Raw genomic sequence first — 25,646 nt, forward strand, 5'->3', positions numbered from 1 at the left:
AAAAATCAGTGGAAAAAATATCTTGGGTGAGGATTAATCAAAAAATAAAAAAGTTTGATGGTGGTATGCTATGCTGCTTATGGAATAACTAATACATAAGTTATATTGTTTTAGGATATTTAATTTGGGGGTCTTTAGTTTTAAAAAATAAATTACCGTATTTTCCGGCGTATAAAACGACTGGGCGTATATAAGATGACCCCCAACTTTTCCAGTTAAAATATAGAGTTTGGGATATACCCGCCCTATAAGATGACACCTGGCATATAAGATGACCCCCGACTTTTGAGAAGATTTTCCTGGGTTAAAAAGTCTTATACGCTGGAAAATACAGTATCTTATACTTCTCATTTGATTGTGATTTTGTGGAATTGGTGGTTTCCAATTTTTATTTTAAATTTCCTTTTTGTATATTTGATGGATTCTGATACTTTCCTGTCAATAAGCAAGGATCATTACTATAGTGATTCTCCAGAGGGAGGTCATGACTACCCTTCCAATGAGTTGAATATACCCAGCTACCCCAAAGTCGTCACTGGTTAGTGTGTTTTAACTACATGTGGCATAAACATTTTTGTTTTTTATCAAGTGCTTGTGAAATTGTGCCATGTAACTTTTTTTTATCTAAACGCAATTATGATATTCAAAGCATCTTTTGCTCATGACCATGGCCTGTCCACTTCAACTTGGAGCTGTTATTTTGATGATAGCTGCCTTTATTTATCTTGGAGTGGTTGCTGAATCGTGGCCTCACCTTGGATAGGCACTGAATGAATATTGAAACTGCTATCATTTTGTGTTAAACCTCTGTTTCTTGGAAGGTATTTGTGACATTGATGTACTTGTTATATTTCACCTTCATTTAAGGTTTTTAATAAATAAAAAATTTTAATATATGATATCAGTGGAATAAAATAAGCTCTATCAGTAAGTTAATCTTATGGCTATCTTTTATTTTCTGAAACAGAGACTCTACAGGGGCAGGTAATTCACTGGTCCACAAGCGGTCTCCTTTACGTCGAAACCAAAAGACCCCAACATCCTTGACCAAGCTGTCTTTACAGGATGGATATAAAGTCAAAAAGCCAGCATGTAAATTTGAAGAGGGTCAGGATGTCCTAGCTAGATGGTCAGATGGCTTGTTTTATCTTGGAACTATCAAAAAGGCAAGTTACCTTAATATATCTTTTGCAGTTTTTGCAGTAAACGTTTAATAATTTTGAATTTAAATTTAACTCTGTGTCTTTTATTTTAAAAACCAGTATTCCTCTGTATTTCAGATAAACATATTGAAACAGAGCTGCTTCATCATCTTTGAAGACAGTTCTAAATCCTGGGTTCTCTGGAAGGACATCCAAACAGGCAGGTGCTACTGTTTCTCTTGAACATGATTTACACTAAAATTTGATATTTTCCAACTTGTCATTTTTGAGTGTTATCTGTTCAGCAGTATATTAAAGTATCTCAGAACCACTTTTAAGGAGAGGCTAAAAAAAATCAACTTTACCTTTGCAGTCTTTAGGAAGTTATAATCTGTATCAGAGATTTTTCAATCTTTTTCATCTCCTGGCACACATAGCTAATTACTAAAATTCTGCAACACATCAAAAATAGATATTTTGTCAATCTGACCCCCCAAAAAAAGAAAGTATATTTTTGATTCATTTATACCAGACAGATATTGTTGTGTTGGCTGTTGTCATTTTTTTATTTGACAATCTAAGGGAAAAGAGGTCAGTGCCCCTGACTAAATAGTTAGGTATTGCACATTTTAAAAATTCTTGCAGCACTCTGGTTGAAAATTGCTGATCTATATTAAAAACTCCCCCCCCCCCCAAAAAAAAAAAAAAAGAATCAGTCTGTTAGGGTAGAGGTAGACTACTAACTACTAGAAGACCGGAGATAGGTGTGTTACTATTGTTAGGACCCTTCTAAGAACTTAGAAGAAACAGTTTAGGCTACATTTTAACTGTTACTTGCTTATATTATATTAGTACAAAGTACTGTAAAGAGCTAATAGGTATTAGCTTATAGGTATATATACTTTTTGTCAGATGCTTGGGGGAATTAAAACATATTAAAAGGTTGAGTACTAGAAATATCTAATCTAATAATAGACAAATATGCAAATTGACCACACCTCCGACACACTCACAAGCCACGCCCACCAGCCACGCCCACCATCCAATCAGAGCGAGTATGCAAATTAACCCAAACCAAGATGGCTACAGCCACAGAGAGCAAGGTTTCCTAGGTAACAGAGGAAGCCAAGCTTTCCGCCTGCCCTTGCCAGGCCTAAGCCTCCACTCAAGCTACAAAGTTTCAATTATAGAAGGTAAACAAATTCAAACAAATGGCGGCAGAATGGAGCTTGAGAGAGCAGGCCAGGGTTGCCGCCGGCAACAGGGAAGCAAAGCTTTCCACACACCCTGGCTGGGCCCACCCGCTTAAGGCAACAAAGTTTTAATTATAATCCCAACACAAATGGCTGCGGCCTCTGAGGGAACCCCAGGCTTGGCTCCACTCCAGGCTACAAAGTTTCAATTGTAGAAGGAAAATAAATTCCAGATACCAGAACCTCTGCTTGGGTTGCCAGGGGGCGTGGCCAGCCTGCAAACCACCACAGGCCCCTCGCTCAGGCCACCCCACACCCCAAGGGAAACCCCACCTGATCCAGGACGCCCTTCAGGGCAAACCAGCTGGCCCCCACCCCTGTACCAGGCCTCTATCCTATCTAATAAAAGAATAATATGTAGATTGATCATCACTGCAACACACAATATAGCTGCCCCCATGTGGTCAAAGATCCTGCCCCCATGTGGACACAAGATGGCCAGCAGGAGAGGGCAGTTGGGAGGCACCCGGCCTGCAAGGGAGGGCAGTTGAGAGGAACCAGGCCTGCAAGAAAGGGCAGTTGGAGGTGATCAACCCTGCAGGAGAGGGCAGTTAGGGGTGACCAGGCCAGCAGAGGAGGGAAGTTGGGGGCAAACAGGCTGGCAGTGGAGTGGTTAGGGGGTGATCAGGCTGGCAGGCAGAAGCGGTTAGGGGCAATCAGGAAGGCAGGCAGGCAAGCAAGCAGTTGGGAGCCAGCAGTCCTGGATTGTGAGAGGGATGTCCGACTGCCCGTTTAGGGCCGATCCCAGTGGACAGTCGGACATCCCTCGAGGGGTCCCATATTGGAGAGGGTACAGGCTTGGCTGAGGGAGAACTCCCCTCCGTGCACGAATTTCGTGCACCGGGCCTCTAGTTCATTAATAAAAATGGTTTAAAATGATCCATTATTTTTTAATGTTTATATGGAAAAATGAGTACAGGTACACCTTGGTTTGGTTATAGGTACATTTCTTATACTTTCTATTTTTACAAACCATAATTGCTGTGTGTCATTTGAATCTGCTAAATAAAGGTATTTTTCTAGGTATCTCTTTCATGGAAGGTGCTTTATTTATTTTTAAAAAGTATGATTATTAAAATCTGAGTACTTTATCTACACACTAATGCAACACTTTTTTAAAAAATGTAAGTTTTGCCCTAGCTGGTTTGGCTCAGTGGATAGAGCATTGGCCTGGGGACGGAAGGGTCTTTGGTTCGATTCCAGTCAAGGGCGGGTACCTAGGTTGCAGGATCCTCCCCAGTCTGAGCCCGGTTGGGGCGCATGCAGGAGGCAGCCAGTCAATGCGTTTCTCTCACATCGATATTTCTCTCTGTCCTTCCCTCTCTCTTCCACTCTCTCTAAAAATCAATGGGAAAATATCTGTGGGTGAGGATTAAAAAAAAAAAAAAAGTAACAGTTTTTATTGTGTTTTTTTTTTTTTATAAAATATTTTATTGATTTTTTACAGAGAGGATGGGAGAGGGATAGAGAGCTAGAAACATCAATGAGAGAGAAACATGGATCAGGTGCCTCCTGCACACCCCCTACTGGGGATGAGCCCACAACCAAGGTACATGCCCTTAATCGGAATCGAACCCTGGACCTTTCAGTCAGCAGGCAGATGCTCCATCCACTGAGCCAAACTGGTTTTGGCAACAGTTTTTATTGTTGTTGTTGTTATTTATTTTAGAGAGAGAGGTAGGGAGAGAGAAACATCCACTGCTTTCCTCCTGCACATGCCCTGATGGGGAATCAAACCCACCACCTTCTGGTGTATGGGACAGACGTTCCGACTCATTGAACCATACCAGCCAGGGCTAAAGCAGCACTTTTGGTTTTGCTTTTACTAGGTAAATAGGCCTGCACAAAGACCTGTGTTTTCTATTTCCTGTTGTAGAAAGGAGATGTAAATTCTCTTCCCCTGAAGAATAGAAGGATACCCTTCTAAAGTATTTAGTGATTGGGTTTTGTATTGGATTCCCAAGTGCAACTTTATGATAGGTTACTGTGTGTTGTATGTTTTGAATCTGGAATTGATGGGTCAGTGAGAAAAGTGATAGGAGGATAGGATATCTTCAACAGTAGTGATACTGAGCAGATCTTATTACCTGCATTAGGAATTTCTCTTTATTTAGTTTGTAAACATGACTCTGTCTACGGTGGGTCGAAACACATAAACTGCTTCTGTTCCCTTCTATTAGCTATGTATACCTTTCAACTTTTCTACCTTTTCAAGGTTCCTGTGAATTAAAATATAGGTTTCTCAGTCTTTTGTCTCCCCTCCTTCCATTCCTTCTTTCCGAAGACCAGTGGTACATAGGGATAGAAAGTTGTCATGAAAGTGAGGGTCCTGTCCTACATATGCCCCACCAGTGCATCAGTTTAATAGTCTGTGGTGGTTCTTTTCTCACTGGCTGCTTTTACTATCCTTAGAATTACCAAGGATTATTCTTTGGCCATTAACTTTGTAATATCCAGAAAGTAGCACACATGTAACTTGGAGTTGCTATAAAATGAGGAAGTGAACCTGAAAATTGCATTCTGACAGATTTCATTGTGGAGAGTAGCTTTAGTAGTTTTCTTCTATAAGAAACCTGCTAATAACAAATACTAGCAAAATAACTGAATAAATTAGCATAATTTCACTCATGTAATAAGATTCCTTTGAAAAATTTACATAAATAAGGAAGAATATATAGTCATGTTAGTAATCAAAGAAATGTGCATTACAACAGGGAGATAACATGTTAAAACCATTAAATGAATTTAAAAGGATTTTTAATCTTAACACCTAAATACCATTATGGTTTCTGTGGAAATAATACACTGCTGTTGACAGTGTAAATTTCTATTTTGGATATTTAAACAGCAGCATTAAATGCATAAAAATGTTTTATACTCTTTAATTTATACAGCAGACTCATTTTAGCAGTTTATTCTAAATAAATAATTCAAAAGTAAAAAATTAGATGAGAAATATTTACTGTAGCTTTATTTTAATAATACCAAAAAATTTGAGATATTGAAGATGAAATGGCTTGAATTAGCACTGGCTTTTCTGAGGAACTGCCTTCCCCTACACCAGTCTACCTGGTTGCAGTGGGAGTCAGATTAAGCACCTACCCCAATCTAGGACTATTGGTTCTTTTCCAGGGAATTAACAGATTTGGACAGAGAGGTCCCAGGCTCAGTCTGGTTGCTCTCCTGATTCTAGCCAAAAATCAGAAGATGTGGAGAGGCCATGTTTAGCCAACTGTTCAGGGAAGAAAACAAACCCTGGGAAAGCAGGAGGCTAGAGCACTAGAGACCAAAACAGACAAGGAAAAATGCAAAAAAATGAACAAACAAGAAATTTGGTAACATGTCTGTGTAAGAATAGAGGGTGTAATGAAGTAAATTTGGTTCTTCCCCTGGATGGAATATTATGCAGTTACTAGAGGCCCGGTGCACAAAATTCGTGCACAGGGGTCGGGTCCCTCAGCCCGGTCTGCACCCTCTCACAATCTGGGACCGCTGGCTCCTAACCACTCACCTGCCTGCCTGCCTGATCGTCCCTAACCACTCTGCCTGCCTGCCTGATTGCCCCTAACCACTTCTGCATGCCTGCCTGATCACCCCTAACTGCTTTCCTGCTGGCCTGATCGCACATAACTGCTCTCCCCTGCTGGCCTGATCACCCCTCACCGCCCGCCACCGTGGCTTTGTCCAGAAGGATGTCCGGAAGATGTCCGGTCTATCCAGTCTAATTAGCATATTATCCTTTTACTAGAGGCCTGATGCACGAAGATTTGTGCAAGAATGGCCTTCCTTCCCCTGGCTGCTGGCACCGCCTTCGCTCTGGCCCGGAGCTGCCTTTCTGCCTTCCCACTCTGGCCGGAACTGCTGGGGCAATGCGGAACCCCTGCGTCATTGCCATGGCGATGACGCAAGCGTCCCGCCCCCTGCTGCTTGGCGCCTGCATATGCAAATTAACCCGCCAGCTTTGTTGGGTTAATTTGCATACTCACTCCTGATTGGCTGGTGGGTGTTGCGAAGGTATGGTCAATTTGCATGTTTCTCTTTTATTAGTCTAGATTACTATAGATTTGAAGTTACAATTTTGAAAACTGCAGTGTAAAAAATGCTTTTTAAAAATATATTTTTTTATTGATTTCAGAGAGGAAGGGAGAGGGATAGAGAAATAGAAACATCAATGATGAGAGAGTCATTGATCGGCTGCCTCCTGCACGCCCCCAACTGGGGATCGAGCCTGCAACCCGGGCATGGGCCCTTGACCAGAATCATACCTGGGACCCTTTAGTCCGGAGGCCGACTATCCATTGAGTCAAACCAGCTAGGGCTAAAAAATGCTTTTAATAGAAGGAATATTAAATAGTATTAATGAAAAGAAGCATCTCACAGTGTAGAGTATGGACTCTAGCATATCTAGGTTTGAATCCTAGTCTTGATATTTTCTGACTGAAGGTCCTTGGATTAGTTACTTTATCTTTCTGAACCTCACGTCTTCTCTTTAGAGAGGATATTTATCTAAAAGTTGTACAATTAAATAAAGTAGTATATGTCAGGAGCCTAACAATGCTTGCATCAGAGCACAAAATTGAAATTTTTTTATTGTTGCTATTTGAATAAAGCATGTGTATTAATATTTTAACTATGTATATTTAAATAAATGAATAGAGAATATTGGAAATGTGTTAGAGTGATAAAATCATTTAAAAATTTATAGAATAAAATTGCTTTTAGAATGAAAGTGTTTTAGAATAAAAATATTTAAGAAAGAAATAATTTATCTATTCAGGTAAAATGTATAATTAATAACTGTGGAACCCCCAGATTTTATTGCAGTGAGATTTTGTTAGGGTATATTATTGACACCAACCATATTTCCATATTTCAGAAGCTGGAAATTAAATAATTGGTGTTCAGCCTCTTTCATAAATTAGTAAATAAAAAGAAATGTTCCAAACCCAGAGAAAAAGGAGTCATTGATACATCTTCTTGCACTGTTTCTTTAGTCTCATGATGCTAGGCAGTGTAGGGTGAGTGAACACATGCATATACATGGGTAGATGTGTGTTTTGCAGAGTAGTTGTAGTGTTGACAGAACAACCCCCCAGGAGAATGGGAATATTAAAAATGAATGATAAGGGATCCTGCCTGAGAGTAGTTTAAATTATGCCCTCTGCCAAAAGGCAAGTTAAGTTATGAATGTAGACAGTTAGAAATCAGTTAGAAGTCAGAACACAGATAGAGAGCAGAGAGATAGCATTTTGTATATAGTTCTTTGGCTTGAAAAGAAATCATTATGATCTAGTGAACAAACATTGCCAATATAGGCTGCTCACTGAGTCAAAAAGTAGTTTTGTTAAATGGAACACTTTATTATTATAAACAAATAATAAAATTATTTAAATATTTCAGGAGCCACTGGAAGTGGGGAAATGGTCTGTACAATATGTCAGGAAGAGTATTCAGAAGCTCCCAATGAAATGGTTATATGTGATAAGTGTGGCCAAGGTAAATATTGATTTTTTAAAATCTTGTGGAAAAGTTTGTGAAGATTAATGATTAAAAATTATTTTACAATGTTAATTTGAAGCTGTTACGATAAATTTACTCATCAGTTGTAATTATATTAGTGTAGGAAAAGAAAATACTAATGCATTTAAATTGTATTACAGTATTTATTAATAAAATATAATTTGCTTTATGCTTTTTTTGATATTAAGGATATCATCAGTTGTGTCACACACCTCACATTGATTCCAGTGTGATTGATTCAGATGAAAAATGGCTCTGTCGACAGTGTGTTTTTGCAACAACAACAAAGGTATATTTTAAGTGTTTTGGGCTAAAGCCCTAAATGGAATTTATAAGGCATTATCAACATAATGATTGTGTACGTTGAAAGTTTATTTGAATGAAATGAGCAATCAATGCTCGGTAGAAAGAGGTGATGGTTATTGTTTGACTAATGATGCTTAAGTGACTTGCAGCTATTTTTGCACTTATTTTCTGATTGTGGTCTTGGAATTTGGGCAATAATTTGAAAGAAAAGCTAATAGGAAAGATTATTATTAGTCAAGCAGTTTTGTGATATGGTAAGAAATTTAGAATGGAAATGTCTTCAGAAGTTTTAGAAGCATTTTTAAGTTATAGAATGGTATTTAAAATTTTATCCTTCACTCTTTTTTTATTTTTTTTATCCTTCACTCTTTTAAATAATATTTTCCCTCTAATATAGAGGGGTGGTGCGCTTAAGAAAGGACCAAATGCCAAAGCATTGCAAGTCATGAAGCAGACCTTACCCTATAGTGTGGCAGACCTTGAATGGGATGCAGGTCATAAAACCAATGTCCAGCAATGTTATTGCTATTGTGGAGGCCCTGGAGAGTAAGTAAATATAGTTATTTAATACCGTTTAAGTAATTTTTACTTGTTTATATTGTCAACTTTATTTTTGTTACTGATTTTGGTGTCGGAGTAATAGTGAATTGTAAATTCATGGAAGTATCAGTAAAGAAAATTGAGGGAGGGGAATTAGAGGTTGTAGTTTTATTCATCTTTTTAATTAAATATTTGCTAAAGAAATGAATCAGTTCTAACTAAGAATGTTTAGGAATTTACCTTTAACTTCTGATCAGTGGTCCTAGTTCTGCTCTTTGAAACTAAACAAATACTCTTATCTCTCTGAGGAGGTAACTCTTAAAATATTTCAATCCAGGAATCACATTTCTTACTTTCATGACTTACATACCAATAATGTTCTCTTTTCCATGCTAAAATCTCCATTGCCATAAAAAATTCTTTATGACATGACTTCAAACTGCATTTCTTGTTCATAGTTTTTAAAAGTTATTCTTGAAATACGGTGTTATGATTAGAAAATTCACTGTTTCCCAGAATAGTCTGACAGAAAATAATGGGACTATTAGAGTTCTGGACATTATACTTCTGTAGTTGCAAAGAGAGATTGTATTACCTTTCCTTAGTCATCCCATCTTATTCTTTTGATTTAACTATTTAAATTATAATTATTTTTTTGTGTGTGTCTTATGAGACTGCTTCTCTTAAGATGATGCTGTCTAGAAGAAGACTGGGACATATAGGCAATCGATGATGAAAACATGAATAAATGAACATATAAATTAATGAAATTTTAGTTCTATATTCTGCCTCATCTCTGATCTTAGGGACTTTTTGTGATTTAACATTTTTATAATACTTCTTAGTTTTTGGACACCTGCACATTTAAGAAACTGTAGTTTTTAAAAAACCCTTCTAAAATAGATACAATGAACTCATTTATAACCAGCATTTAGTTTAAAGAATTATTCAAAGTAGGTGGAAACTATTATAGACATTATTTTATGAGATAGATCATTCATTGTTCTGTACCATGACGACATGAACTGATATTGCTTAACAGATGTAACTGCAGCAACTAGCAGAGTAATTACTTGAACACAAGCACTGGAACATAGTTTATTTATTAGTCTTTGTTGAATAAATGACCTTACTTATTATCAGTCTTCTTACCTTTGTGTATATGTAGCTTAAAATTTATGTGGGGCTGACTTGTTGAGCAACAGAATTATTGGGAGAAACACATTATTTGGGTGGCAAATAAGGATATTAATATATCAAAACCATGTAGTAACTGAAAAGAAAGGATATCCTCAGTTGAAGGTTGAGTTTTAGCATCTTCAGCTGTTTAAAACAGAATAAAATCTTTCACAAAACCTTTACCTCCTGGTAGAGTCTTAGATTAGATGTATAATTATGTTGATCAATTACATTAAATTGCTATATAGTCATGTGCCATTTAATGATGGGAATACTTTCTGAATGCATCATCTCCCCCCCCCCCCCCCAATGCATCATTAAGCGATTTCATCATTGTGTGAACATCACAAAGTATACAAACCTAGATGGTATACACCTAGGTTATATGGTATGTCACTGTGATATATGTGGTCTGTTGTTGCCTGAAATTATGCCATGCATAACTATACTTGTTTCTATTTTAATAGACAAGAATAATAGAAACACAGTGAGTGATATGGGGCAAACACCCATACGCATCAGTGACCTCTGGAACTTATTTCTCTTGGAGTATAGAGTCATTGTGGGAAAAAATCCCAGGATGGTGTTTTGACATAGATCCTTGACTAGTGTAGGAACCAGGCACTTGTTGACTAGAAATACATGTATCTTTCTAGAGCTTATAAATGCTCATGAATAAGAGATGAAATGGTTAATATGAATGACATTTTTGAGAAAGAAAAAATTTAGCACTATGTGTAGTAGAAATGTGATCCTATAAGCACAGCGCCACTTAAAAAAAACAACTACATCATCAAAAGGTAGTAATTTTAATCTTTTTTCTCTTAGCTGGTATTTAAAGATGCTACAGTGCTGCAAATGTAAGCAGTGGTTTCACGAGGCTTGTGTGCAATGCCTTCAAAAGCCAATGTTATTTGGAGACAGGTGAGAAGGGCATTTGGACTTTACTGTTTGATTTTAAAAATATTTTATTTAGCTTTTTTATTGTAGTTATATTTGCAGCTTTTTATTTCTAGAATTAGTTTTAATAGTGATTTGTAAAGGAGTCGCCTTAGAGGGAAAATATTGAGTAATATATTTAAATTATATGTAACTTAAAAGTACACATAATTTTTATGCTTTTGGGTATTATTCCAAAAGGCTTTTAAGTATTTGATTAGTGATTACATTTGCTTGTATTGTCCCACTGTGTTCTAAACTATTCTCATTGGAATCTTCCTTTAAAGAACCTCAGAGATCCTGTGACAGAACATTGGAAAAGGACAAAGAACCTTAATACACACAATTTATACCTTAGACCTAAAGAATTTCTAAAAGTAGACTTAATGTGCTTTCTGGATTAGGAGAATGTAGAATATAAGAGAGAACTCTAGGAAGACAAATTAAAGATAGAACACTAAACTTGGCATAAAAAATTCTGGTTTTAAATCTTGGCTTAAGCCATTAATTTATGCCATCTTTCTGAGCTTAGGAAGGTCAGTATGTCTCTTTGGACTTATTAGTTTTAAGCATTAAACATAACAATGTAGATCCAGTAGCTACCACAATTCCTGTTACACACAAGCCTTTAGTAAACTATGCCTGTATATGAATCTATGTGTGAACTCTGAAGATTTCATTATTTGTCATTTCTGGAAAAGAAATTCTTTAAATCACAGTGTCATAATTCAAGTTATGTTTTGCTCTATGAATCCTTATGTCAATTGTAGGATATCCACTTGCTGAATATTAGCTTTAATTGTTAAAATAGTTTATGTATACCCTTGATTACACAATAATTACAACTTTTCCTTTTTCCTTAGGTTTTATACATTTATTTGCTCTGTCTGCAGTTCTGGACCTGAATACCTCAAACGTCTACCATTACAGTGGTAAGTGGGGACATTTCTGTTAAGGAACAAAAGAGAGCCATATTCTTAAACCTATAGGATAAAACTATAGATATATTTACTTGGCTTAAGTAAAAACTTGGTCATCTTTATGTATAGCTTTATTTATTTTCTATTGTTTATCCTTAAACCTGATGTCATCTTCACTAAGGATTAGCTAATTATGTTGATGAAGTAATATGGCCATTCATTTTCTAATGACTTTTTAAAATACTCTTTAGATCTTCAAAACTCTTATTTATCTTTCTAGTTCTTTTGGGCCTTCAGAATAGCATACCGTAGAAGAGAGAAAGTTCTTATTACAAATATGCCAATTTCTGCTGCGTAGCAATTCTTGGGCATGGGAAGTATGATGAATTTGGGAGATTTAATGATAAAATATTTATATGGTAGTTCCCCATTACCCGTGGGAAATATGCCCAAGACTCCAAGTGAATACCTGAAACTGTGGATAGAATCGAACCTTGTTATATACTATGATTTTTTTCTATACATACATAAATACACTTTACAGCTTCCCTTTGGCAAATTGCCATCATCACTACTCTTGAGCTTTGTGTTCATTATTTAGTAAAATAAGGGTTACTTGAACACAAGCACTGAGATACTGTTTTATAATATGTGGAATGAGATGAATGAATTTTAGTCACACATTACATTTTGAGGTAAAAATTGAGTAAACTGCTTTGAAATTTAGGAAGAATTTCTATATTTGAAGCCTTTAGACAAGGGGCAGTTTATAAGGTTCATTTCAAATAGGACCGTAAGGGTTTTGTTGTTATAGTGGGGGTTTTATGGGGCACAATCCATCTGATAACCAGGATGGCTACTAAGTGACTAATGGGCATGGTTGTGTATGCAGCCTGGATCCACTGAACAAAAGGATGACTCACACCCCAAGGGGGACAGAGTGGGATGGCACAAGATGTTGTTATGCTGCTCAGAACAGCGCATAGTTTGAAACTTAGAAATTGTTTATTTCTGGAATTTTCCATTTCATATTTTTGAACTGCAGTTGACTGCAGGTAACTTTAAAACTTTGAAAGCAAAACTGACACTTAGGAGTACTATGTAGTAAGTACTTAGACATTTTTATTAAATGTTTTGCATATTTTAGGAAAAGATAACACTTGTGAATCAGGCAAAGTCTAATAAAGTATGATCTATGCAGTAGCTTATATAGTAGTAAAAACAAAATATCTTATTCTAAGTTTTTTTTGAAATTAGATTCTTTTGTTAATGCATTTTAAGAAATTATTTAAATATTTTTTTTAGTTTATAGTTAGTTTAGAATAAGTAAATGTTTAGTTAATGCTTTCCAATTATTTTCAATGTAATGATTTATTACATTATGAATATGACTTAGGATATTGACCTTCTGTTCACCTAAATACTTTACATTGGATTTTTTAAACTTACTGGTGTTATAAAAAACTGTGTGATTTCTTAACAATAACCAAAAACATTGTTTTTTGTATATTTTGATTACTTTGGATTCCAGGGTAGATATAGCACACTTATGCCTTTACAACCTAAGTGTTATTCACAAGAAGAAATACTTTGATTCTGAACTTGAGCTTATGACATACATTAATGAAAACTGGGATAGATTGCACCCTGGAGAGGTAAGTGGTTTTAGAGCAGACTTCATTAGCTACTTGATGTCTTTTTCTGTTTTTGTTAAAAGCAAAAACATGACTTACATACCAATAATGTATTGTATTAAGTACATGCCTTTAAGGCACATGTATAAGCCACTCATCTAAAGTAGAATTTTATTTTTAATTCAGGGAGAAATAACTCCAGTAAGGATATCAAGACCAGCCCTCTCATCCTCCTGTTTGTTGCCTGATGAGTAGGGGAAAAAATGGAGGAGGAGGAAGTAATAATCTTCCATATTCTGAAGTGAGAATCATTGTAGTTAAAGATAGGAGGGAGGGAGAAATCCTTATTATTGGTTACCTTACTTATGGTTCCTCCTCCTATGTTTTTCATCAACTTTAGAGATGTAACTAACACTCTTCTCTACAAATTTCTTGTTGGTACTTGCTTATAAATCTTTGACTTCTGGGAATGGTAGGACCCATTAATAGTGTTAATGAGTTAGAGTGAAGCTACCTGAGTTGGAGATTTTCTCCCTCATTCAGACATTCATTCTGCTTTTCATTTGCAAAATATAACCACTCATGCTGATTTACAAAGGATTTTTTTAAAGCAATATAAAAGTTAATGCACATACATTGAAGAAGATTTTGAAACCAAAGTGTAGCACAAAGAAGAAAGTAACTAGAATAACTTTAGTAGTTATCTGGTATTTAGCATTTAGTTATAATTATTGAAATATGGATATTAAGTATTCCTAGGTTAAATAAAAATTGTTTTATAATATGTGGAATGAGATGAATGAATTTTAGTCACACATTACATTTTGAGGTAAAAATTGAGTAAACTGCTTTGAAATTTAGGAAGAATTTCTATATTTGAAGCCTTTAGACATGGGGCAGTTTATAAGGTTCATTTCAAATAGGACCGTAAGGGTTTTGTTGTTATAGTGGGGGTTTTATGGGGCATCCCAGAGAGCATAGTGCACATTTATTTAAAAGTTAGTTGGTGGGCTCTTCCGGGGACGGTGACTTCAGGCATTCACCACGGTCCAGGTTTGAAATACTGTTGGAGACTGTCCTACAATACAGCCTCTTAACAAAACTAGGCTGTCCCGAACCCCAGGTCGTAGAATTGTTTACCTTTATACCAAGAAGTTTGGGAAAGCACCAAAATCTGCATGTGGCGTGTGCCCAGGCCGACTTAGAGGAGTTCGTGCTGTGAGACCTAAAGTACTAATGAGGTTGTCCAAAACGAAAAAACGTGTCAGCAGGGCCTAAGGTGGATCCATGTGTGCTAAATGTGTCTGTGACAGGATCAAGTGTGTTTCCCTCATTGAGGAGCAGAAAATCATTGTGAAAGTGTTGAGGGCACAAGCACAGAGTCAGAAAACTAAATAAATTTTAAAAATGAAGCTTTTTTGAATAATAAAGATAATTAAAAGGCTAAAAAAATTAAAAGTTAGTTAGTGGTAGATAAGTGGCATAAAATAAAACACTTGCAGAATACTTAGATTTTAAATCTAAGGATATTAAAATCAATTGAAATAAGATGATTTGGTTGTTAGAAATTTAAATATAAGTTTAGTTAAGTTTGTTAAATGCTTGTTTTTCTGAAGTTTAGGAGAAAATGATTTGTAAATTTGATAAATTTTAATAAACTGATTAGTATAAAAGAAAAAAGTATGTGTATGGTACTAGTAACTGTAGTGTTCTTTTTTATTTTGGTTAATCCTTACCCGAGGATATTTTTCCCATTAATTTTTGGAGAGAGTGGAAGGTAGTTGGGAGGGGGGAGGAATAGAGAGAAACGCACTCCAGCTGGGGCCTAGATTGAGCCTGCAACCCAGGTACATGCCCTTGACTGGGAATTAAACCCAAGACCCTTCGGTGCATGGCTGACACTCTGACCACTGAACTACACTGGCCAGGGCTATAGTGTCCTTAATAGTCATCTTAATATCTATGTTCTAATACATTTATTTAAAATGCTTTTATTCTGTTTCATTATTGGAAGCACTTTGATTTACTTCCCCCCGGCTCAAAAAATGCTTTTATTCTAGCCTTGTTTCTTCAACAGTTTATATGGAAATACATCTGATTTCCTGTTAGTACATTTCATGTTTTACATGATTAAATACTGCAGTAGTTACTTCATTTAGAGTCCAGGGGTGGGAAACCTTTTTGCTGTCAAGGGCCATTTGGATATTTATAACATCATTTACGGGCCATACAAAATTATCAGCTTAAAAATTAGCCTGCTATATTTGGTCAAACATTTAATTAACTTACTGCTAATGCCTTGGCAGGGCCAGACCAAATGATTTCACAGGCCTTATAACGGCTCTTAGGCTGGACGTTCCCCATCCCTGATGTAGACAGTGGCCGTACATATAAAATTCAAGTTGTTTTATTTCTTTTAAATGCTATATTTTTTTATTAAAATAATATTTACATCATAGGTAAGAGGTTGAAAGTAGAAAAAATAAAAATAAAAATTAGGCTATTTTTAAAAAATGAGTTCAGTTAATGAATTTCAGGTACTCAGTTCTAGCTGAACTGATACATATCAGAAGAAATTTATTTCAACAATAGATACATATTTTCATTTTCTGTAGTTTATGAGATAATGTCTTAGAAATGAGAAATTTCCATTTTTTATTTGACAATACAGAAAAAAACTTTTTATTTAAAAATTAAGGAAAACGAGTACAATCAAATAAAAACTTTACAACAAAAATTTTACTTTCCTGAGGAGCATTTTTTTGAGCTATCAAATTATCAGAACAAGTGACTTTTGAATCATTTCTTATTGCTCTTTTTCTACATTAAAAAAATGTTCAGACTTCTTAGATTAGTCGTATGTCCTCAGTCTGATTATTTACAGATGGAACTTCAGGTTAATTTTCTACATCTATCCTATGTAATAAAAGCCTAATATGCTAAGTGTCTGGTTGTCCGGTCATCCGTTCAGCCAATCAAAGCATAATATGCTAATGATATGCTAAGGCTGCTCAACCACTTGTTATGACGTGCACTGACCACCAGAGGGCAGATAGTCGACCAGTCACTATGATGTGCATTGACCACGAGGGGGCAAATGCTCCGACCAGTAGGTTAGCTTGTTGCTGGGGTCCGGCCAATCGGGACTGAGTGAGACGGGGCTGGACATGCACTGGAGCCCTCCAGTAGTTTCTCCCTGGCTGGCCAACCTCCTGCATCCCTCCCTGGCCCCAATCGTGCATTGGTGGGGTCCCTCGGCCTGGCCTGCACCCTCTCACAATCCGGACCCCTCGGGGGATGTCGGAGATCCAGTTTCGGTCTGATCCCACAGGCATAAAAGGCAAATATGCAAATCGACTGAACGGCTGAACGACTGGTTACTATGACATGCACTGACCACCAGGGGGCAGACACTCAATGCAGGAGCTGCCCCTGGTGGTGAGTGCACTCCCACAGGGGAGCACTGCTCAGCCAGAAGCCAGGCTCATGGCTAGCGAGTACAGCGATGGTTTCGGGAGCCTTGCCTGCCTCCGTGGCCGTGCTAAGGATGTCCGACTGACAACTTAGGCCTGCTCCCCCAAGGGCCTTCCTTCTCCTGGTTGCCAGCACTAGGGGGGAGTGGGTCTAAGCCATCAGTCGGAGATCCCCCAAGGGCTCCCAGACTATGAGAGAGTGCAGGCTGGGCTGAAGGACCCCTCCAAGTGCACAATTTCATGCACTGGGCCTCTAGTCTATAATAATAAAAGCGTAATATGCTAAATAGACCGGTCAACCTTCTGGATGAAGCCGGGGCTGCGAGGGAAGCCCGGGTCCCGGGTGCCAGAGGAAAGCTGGTGCCGGCAGTTGGGGGAAGGAAGGCCTACTCTTTGCATGAATTCTATGCATCAGGCCTCTAGTATATATATAAAAGCCTAAGCGACCGGCCAACCGTCCGACTGGTAGCTATGATGCGCACTGACCACCAGGGGGCAGATGCTCAATGCAGGAGCGGAAACCACAGACATGGTAACATGGAACAGACTGATGAATCTCAGAGGGGAGTGGGGAACACTTACTCTCATTTAACACTAGGGGCCCAGTGCATGAATTTGTGCACCTTTAAAGGAACTGTGGGCTGCAAGGCTGCAGTGGGCATGGGGGCGGGTCTCGGCCCATCCTCCATGCCCCCACCAAGCCCCTCCCGCTGTGCCCCCCACTTTCCTGTCTGCTGGCAGCCCCACTCCTGCCAGCAGCCCCGCTCCTGCTGCTGCCACTCCCACGCACTGATGGCGTCGGCCCTGCTTGCACCCGCTGACAGCACGGAGCAATTGTTGCCAGCACCAGCAGCCTGTGCGAGTGGCAGCTGCTGCCCCAATTGACCCTCAGGAGCAGGGGTAGGTGGAGAGGTCTGCAGGGGCAATCGGGACCAGTGCCGGGCGCTGGCAGTGGGTGCGAGAGGCGGCTGCCGGCCCCAATTGCTCCTCAGGAGCAGGGGGAGGTGGAGAAGCCCTCAGGGGTGATTAGAGCCGGCAGCCGCCACTTGCATCCACTGATGGCGCCAAGTGATTAGGGCTGGCGCCAGGCGCCGGCAGTGGGTGAGAGCAGCAGCTCCAGTGCTGGCAGCAGGTGTGAGGGACCACGGTGTGCGGGAGCAAAGAATTTTAAGTAACCACCAGAGGCTCGCCCTGATGACAGCAACCGGCGCCCCGCCTTGGTCTGGCACCCCTGCTCACCTGTTCCACCATCCCGCCACAGCCAGTGCCCGCCATGTTCTGTGCTCTGCCGCCTGCTGCCGACGCCCGCCATGTTCTGCATGCACCCCCTGGTGGTCAGCGCATGTCATAGCGACCATTTGTTCAGTTATGCCATTCTGTCTATTTGCATATTAGGATTTTATACATATAGATTGCCAAGCTAAATTATAACATATGATGACTCTGGCTAAAGTCAAATGGTATTTCTATGTTTGAGAAACCTAATAAATAATTATTTACATTTCTAGTTACTTGGAGCAATTTTATATTGAATCAGTGATGTCTGTTTAGTATTTTGTGCATCTATTTTTAATTTGGTATAAAGTAGTACGGTGAATTTTTTTTTTTAATTGATTTTAGAGAGAGGAAAGGGAGAGAGAAACATTGATGTGATAGCAAAACATCAATTGGCTGCCTCCGGCACGTTCCCCTACCAGTTATCAAACCTGGGACCTGGGTCTGTTCCCTGGCTGGGAATTGAACCCGCCACCACCTTTTGATGCACAGAAGATGCTCTAACCAGGCCACACTGGTCAGGGCCCGTGACCTCTTTTAATAACAAAAAGAAGTTTCAAAATCATTAAATTTCTTTCATAGTGAAAAGGCAAATTTAACATTTATGTAGCATATCTATTTTTTCAGTTGGTTATTTTCAGGATTGCTGTGAAGAGAAGCTGAAGCTTTTGGAACATATAGAACATATAATTTAATTTGATATCATGTTTTCTTATGTAAATTTTTTATATCTTTGAGTAGTGAGTTAATGATTTCATAGATTGAGTATAGCTGTTTGAAAAAGCTGTTTTGGAATGTTTTCTTTGGATTAGTAAAAATGTGTAATATACCATTTAGGACCCCAAATAAAGGTTGCTTAAGGTTTTTATTTAGAATGATGTATCACTGTTGTAAGCAGATTTCTTTTGGGAGTTAAAATGAGATATCAATACTTTCTAGAATCTGCCTGTTATCATTTGTCTTTGATTCATAATGTGATTTGAAGTCCTAGTTCTGAAAGGACAACCCACTTTTCTGTTAACTATGCTCTTAACAATATGTAGAGTGCTATCTCACTTTTGAAGGATATAAGGGGAAAAAAGCATAGATAAAACTCAAATGAAATACTATGGCAGAAATGATGTTTTGGCTAATGGAAAATGTAATACAATAGAGCTGGTATAATAAGAAATCTAGTTAAAAACACATGGGGCCTTGAGTGTTATCAGCCTGTAGTATATAAGTCTGTAGAGAAATTACTTAAGCTGTTTGTCATGCTTAAGCCTATGTGGCAGGGAATTCAACATGAATAATTGAATGGTGGAAAGAGTTGTAGCTATATATAATGTCATTTATGTTGTACAGAAATATACAACCCTGAAAGTAAAAGCACAGTGTGAGATTGGTGTCTTCTAATACAGATTATTATATTTAAACTGCAGTCACACTCTTAGTTTCAAAACACAGAATGGGATCCCTTGACCTCATTATGCAAATTAAAATACTGTCCTATGCAGTTATAGTCCAGGAGTGCTGAAGGAACTTAGAGATAAAATTTCTGAGAGCTATAGAGAATAAGTATTAAAAGAAAAATGAGGCGTCATTGTGATTTTCAACAAGAAAAAAGGAGTGGAATTGAGAAATTAGAAAGTCAGTTGTTGGTTGTCAGCCAAGTTGTAGAGCAGATTTTTCAAGTGCATGGTTTAAGAAGCAGTAGGGAAATAACACTGATTTATTATAATAAATCATGTTAAATACTCTGGATTCTTTTTTACTATGGTTAGCAAAACTGGTATGGGCATGGTGTACCATAGTGCAACTCAATTTCATATTAGACAATGAAATGTGAACTAGTTAAAGTAAAAATTAAATGGATTTGTAACTAATCAAATGATAGTAATAAAAGCAAAGTCTTGGAAAAAATATATATATTTAATGATTTTAGAGAGAGAAAGGGAAAGGGGGGGGGGGAGGAGAGAGAGACAGAGAAAAACTTTGATTTGTTGTTCCACTTAATTGAGCATTCATTGGTTAGTTCCCGTATGTGTCCTTACCAGAGATCATACCCGAAACTTGGCATATGAGGATGACGCTCTAACCAACTGAACAACCTGGCCAGGGCCTTGGCTTGGAAATACTCTTGAGGGAGAGTCTATTCTTGAGGGTGTGTCTTTGTCTCTACCCTCAATATGACAGAATCAAGAAAAAAAATAATTTTGAACACTGAGCTGCAAACAAAATCAGATTAACAACAGTTATAAAGTTCTGCTTTTAGGTTTAAATACACAAACAGTACAGAAGAAGCAGATATAATAGGAAATACTTGACTTGATAGAAGTTCATCTGATCAAAATTTATTTTATTTATTTATTTTTAAAATATATTTTTATTGATTTCAGAGAAAAAGGAAAGAGGGAAAGAGAGATAGAAACATAAATGATGAGAGAGAATCATTGGTTGGCTGCCTCCTGCACGCTCTTTACTGGGAATTGAGCCCGCAACCTAGGCATGTGCTCTTGACCGGAATTGAATCTGGCACCCTTCAGTCCATAGACTGATGCTCTAGCCATTGAGCCATACCAGTTAGGGCATCTGATCAGATTTTAGAGTTAGGGTAGGGACGGAGGTGGGAATGAGGAAGAGGATGGAATTAGTTAGCCAAAGCTTAATATGAAATAATCATGTGATGTTGCTGCTAAAAACTTGAACCTAATCTTATACTTAGACATGATAGCTGCTGTCAAATATTTGAAGAACTATCTTGTAAAAGAGGGAATAGAAGAGTTCCCAGAAGGAAAGTTTCATGCACGTATGGAATGGGCTTCTCAGTAGGTGCCTAATCAGCGGTAATAGTAAGGTTGAATGACTATCCTATCTAATAAAGAGGGAATATGCTAATTGACATCACACCCTCACAAAGATGGCAGTGCCTACAGCCAATAAGGGGGGAATATGCTAATTGACTGCCACACCCTCAAAGATGGTGGCGCCCAGTCCCCTCAGCCCCAGGGCAGCAGGCGCGCGGGGTCCGGCTGCTCCGCGCACCTGCCTCCAGAGTCCTCCAGTCCCCTCAGCCCCCCCACAGCCACCTAGGGCCAGTCCGAGGCACAGGCAAGCCTCGGATAGCTGCTGCCTAGCCGCCCAGGACCGGCTGAGACTTGCGCTGCTGGCAGTGGCATGGGGGCATCGCCTTCCCCTGATCACTGGGGTCACCTCCCGCCCCTGAGAGCTCCGGCACTGTGAGAGGGGGCAGGCCAGGCTAACGGACCCCCCCCTCCAGTGCATGAATTTTCATACACTGGGCCTCTAGTCGGTACTATAAAAGAGATTGCAGTATATCGATAGAAGCTTGACATCTAGGGTCTCTTTGAAGCTTTAAAGTTTGATTCTGTTATTTTTACTTTAATAGAAATTTTTATCGTTGGACACTTCACAGATTACAATAGGAGAAAGTGATAGAGTAATATGGAGGAATGAGCACGAAACTGCTTCCCTCCCCTTTTAGCACCAAACACATTGCACAGAATTGGCTCTCAATGAATGGTGAATGGACTTATTGTCACTTGGGTTCAGGTTATAGCTCTCTCACTAACCAGCCATGTGAATTTGAGCAGTTCATTTAATCTGTATATCTGTTAAGTAATTAAGAGTTGGAGTAGATGACTTTATGTCTCTTCTACCTCCAGCCTTATATGTGGCAGATTTGTTTGCTCTTTTTATTTGAAGCAGTTCTGAGATTTAGGAGTTTTACCTGGTAAAGAAGATAATTTGCAGAATTTTGAAACTCAGCTGTGATGTTTTGTAAACCTTTTTTTTCTAAGGTTTTGTGACTTTACTTGAAGATGGTACTTTTATGATTCAGAATTTTTCTGCTATTTTAACTTTGTAGATGAGACAAATGACTACAGGAAGCCCTTTTGAAACAAAATAGAATATTTTCTAGAATTTAATATTTAGATTTTTAAATGGTTTGAGATAATAAAAATTACTGAGGCAATTGGATTTTAGGGCTGGCTAAAGTCTATAATTGTTATAAAAATAAAGTCTTTAAATTTCACAATTTTTAAAGTTATAGAAATTATTAGTTTACTAATGTTAAAAGTAATGGGAAATAAAATGTTACGTTTCTCATTACTTTTTATACTCCTCATTCATATCTAATTAATATCTATTAGAAGCTTTCATGGTTGAAATTAAAGTAAATTCAAATGTATTTTTCCCCCAGGTTATAAAATTAAAATAAATGTAATAATAACTAATATAATCCCATTTTTGTGATGTTACACAGTTATAGTTCTTTCAGACATATCACTTAATATGCAATTACTAGTAAAGTAATTAGTGCAGGATTTATATTCTCCTTTTTATAGGTAAGAAAATAAGCCCTGAGAGGTTAATCAACTTAGATCACAGAACAGCTCGTCATTAAGACCTGGAATTAGATCTTCTGGCCATCAATCACTACCCTTTTCTTCTGCATTATATTGCCTCTATCTAGCACCTGTATATTACTAATTGATGAAATTATACTACGTTAAATTGTTTCTTGATACTTCACAGCTGGCAGACACACCAAAATCTGAAAGATATGAGCATGTTCTGGAGGCATTAAATGATTACAAGACCATGTAAGTTGATTTATTTTATGTTTCCCTATGAGGGAGACATTTATTCAGTATAAGGAATAATGGCATTGTTTAAGAATTGTGGGATTTGTGTATAGAACTAGTACAAACAGTTTAAAAATTTCTAATGTCCTATTCTCAGTTAGAGTAATGCATTGATTCTCAAGGATTGGAGAAGGGAAGAGTAATCCTATGGGAATGGGGAATGGGAGGTGGCATATGAATATCTCAGGGAAATTTGGCCTGGTCAATTTGAAAAAGTGCAACCAGTAATGATTTATTTTTATAATGCAATCTACCTAAAGTAAAATAAAATCTTTTTTTTTACCTTAATTTTTTTAATTGATTAAGGTGTAAAATAAAATCTTGTTAGCTGGTGGGAATTTGTACAAGGTAGGGGAATATACTGTAGAGAATGTGGGTTTTTAAATGAGATCTTTTATGGTATTAAGATTAGTTATTGCCTCAGTTATAGAAAAGTAGTATCAGTGGTCTAATTGATTTCAGAGAGAAAGGGAGAGGGAGGGAGGGAGGAAAGGAGAGAGAGAGAGAGAGAGAGAGCATCAATAATGAGAGAGAATTATTGATCAGCTGCCTCCTGTGCGCCCCGTACTGGGGATCGAGCCACAACCTGAGTATGTGCCCTGACCAGGAATCAAACCAAGACCTCCTGGTTCATAAGTCAATGCTCAACCACTGAGCCATGCTGGTCGGGCAGTGGTGTAAGTTTTTTATAATTAAGTGATATTATTTGATATTTTTTATCTAATCTTTCCTTTTTAAAAAATCCAGCATATCTATATTTCTTTAAAATATTTTCAAAATACATAGAAATAATTTTTTAAATGTATATGCTGGCTCCAAGTATTGAATTACATTATACAATTTTTATAACAGGTTTGCTGTTTTTGTACTTGATAGCATTTCCTCATTTAAAAAAAGTTATAATTACTAGTAGCTAGATCTTTAGGCCAGCTCAAAAAGCCATAAAGTAAAAAAAAAAAAAAAAAAAAAAAAAAAGCCATAAAGTACATGAGCAGTTACTGTGTTGGTAAAAATACTTTATGGGACAGGGAATTCTACAATCCAGTTTAGGGTGCCAGAAATACATGTATTCCTATTATAGTAGAAATGGGAGCTTCTCTTTTTCAATCCTACATAAAAGTGGAAGAACAGTCCAAGCATTTGATAGTGGTTCTTGTTGCTAGGCAGGCAGAGCTAAGATAGATTGGGGTGTTTCGGAATAAGGACCCTAAAGGCTCTTATTTTTCAGAGCATATTATTCAGAGACCCAAGCCCACACTGAAATAACATTTCTCTGCTCCAGGTTATTTCTAATTTCAGATCTGACACACTAGATATTCTTTGTATTTTCTGGGCTTCTGATATTGGTCTCCTACACTTTCTTTAACAATGCTATTACTTAATACTTTCTGACCAGAGTTTCTCACAGATATACTCTCAAATGAAATTCTTCTTGTCCTACACCTTTTTTGTGTGATATTTTTGAACAGATGACACTAAAATATGGAAAAACATACTAGACTAAGAAGACACAACTCTATACTCTTCTTTCCTCTAAAAAGTTAGATGCCATGTTTCAAAAAGAAAGGTGGACATGTGCACATCTCTCATCCTTCTGATGCTATCCTCCCTCCCTATTCTTCCATCATATCCTACTGTAGACTGGCTCTGGGGCAGATAAGAATCAAAGAAAGCAAGAGAAAAGGTAGTTTTTGTAGTATTGGGTGGACTTTCATGTATGAAGACTTAATATCTGAAAGTTGAGTTAGGGTCTGCCATGTATATGTATGTGTTCAGTTTTTAAATCTTTAGTTAATTTTTTTAAAAATTTAGGTTTATGTCTGGGAAAGAAATAAAGAAGAAGAAGCATTTGTTTGGGTTGCGAATTCGTGTTCCTCCTGTGCCACCAAATGTGGCTTTCAAAGCAGAGAAAGAACCTGAAGGAACATCCCATGAATTTAAAATTAAAGGCAGAAAGGCATCCAAACCTATGTCTGATTCAAGGTAAAAGTTGATCTGTGGCTTAGTTTTTTCTCTTTAGCTTATTTGTAACTAAAAATGTGTATTGTTTAGTCTCATTAGTATATTTGAAAATACAAGTGGTAGTTACCCTCATTTGTTTTACTGTGTATAATTTTTTGCTTAGACAAGGTACAAAGAGTTAATACTAGGTGTTTATTCATTTATTTCAGATTTTAGGCTTTCCAGGAATAAGCACTATTGATTTGGTTAGCAAACAATTTAAGTGCTGGTCTATTTATTTATTTATTTTTCTTTTACTCATTAATTCCATTTAGCAAGCATCTTATTAAGTGCAGGGATATAATAACAAACAGGACAGACTTCCTTTCTGCCCTGATGGGGTTTACATTATAGTGAGGAAGAAAGGTGATAAAAGTAAAATAATTACAGAACATGCTAGTGCCATTTAGGAAATAACACACAGATTTAGACTGTACTGGGATGGATTGGGTCTACTTAAGAAGGAGGCTTAAGGAAGGCCTATTTTAGTTGAGACTTAAAGAATAAAAATAACCTAATAATTTGAAGAACAAAGGGATGAATACTCCAGGTAGGAGAAATAACAAGTGTGGAAACTGTGAGGCATGTTCTAGGAACTCCCAGAAGGATTTTGGGGTAAGAATGAGGGGTAGAGAGTAGCTTCAAAGTGTTGGGAAGGTTGAGTAGGGCATGATCATATAGAATCTTGTAGGTTTCATGAGGACTTTGGGTTGTTTTCTATGAATAATGGGGAACTATTTAAAGATGTAAGCAGATTGGACTATCCTTTGAAAGTACCTCTTTGGATGCTATTTGCAGAACTGATAGGTATAGAG

General features: G+C 37.6%; 1 protein-coding gene and 1 pseudogene across 3 annotated transcripts in view; both read left to right on the forward strand.

Moving 5' to 3' along the window:
• Positions 1-25,646, forward strand: part of MTF2 (metal response element binding transcription factor 2) — a 65,739-nt gene that overhangs the window by 33,390 nt on the left and 6,703 nt on the right. For 2 of the 3 annotated variants that reach the window (XR_008557069.1, XM_054721367.1), the window contains 10 exons: positions 968-1,166; positions 1,281-1,362; positions 7,796-7,891; positions 8,104-8,204; positions 8,619-8,767; positions 10,769-10,864; positions 11,743-11,811; positions 13,331-13,454; positions 22,721-22,788; positions 24,643-24,813. Coding sequence is in view for 2 of the 3 variants with exons in the window: in XM_054721367.1 (XP_054577342.1) it covers positions 968-1,166; positions 1,281-1,362; positions 7,796-7,891; positions 8,104-8,204; positions 8,619-8,767; positions 10,769-10,864; positions 11,743-11,811; positions 13,331-13,454; positions 22,721-22,788; positions 24,643-24,813 (1,155 nt within the window). In the remaining variant the exon portion in view is untranslated. Of the gene's footprint in view, positions 1-967; positions 1,167-1,280; positions 1,367-7,795; positions 7,892-8,103; positions 8,205-8,618; positions 8,768-10,768; positions 10,865-11,742; positions 11,812-13,330; positions 13,455-22,720; positions 22,789-24,642; positions 24,814-25,646 lie in introns of those variants that run through there. The other variant, XM_008154732.3, reaches the window with a different exon arrangement.
• On the forward strand, positions 13,799-14,831 carry LOC114227473 (60S ribosomal protein L34-like; annotated as a pseudogene).

Source organism: Eptesicus fuscus, chromosome 9 (assembly GCF_027574615.1).
Source record: "Eptesicus fuscus isolate TK198812 chromosome 9, DD_ASM_mEF_20220401, whole genome shotgun sequence".
NCBI classification, from domain to species: Eukaryota; Metazoa; Chordata; class Mammalia; order Chiroptera; family Vespertilionidae; genus Eptesicus; species Eptesicus fuscus.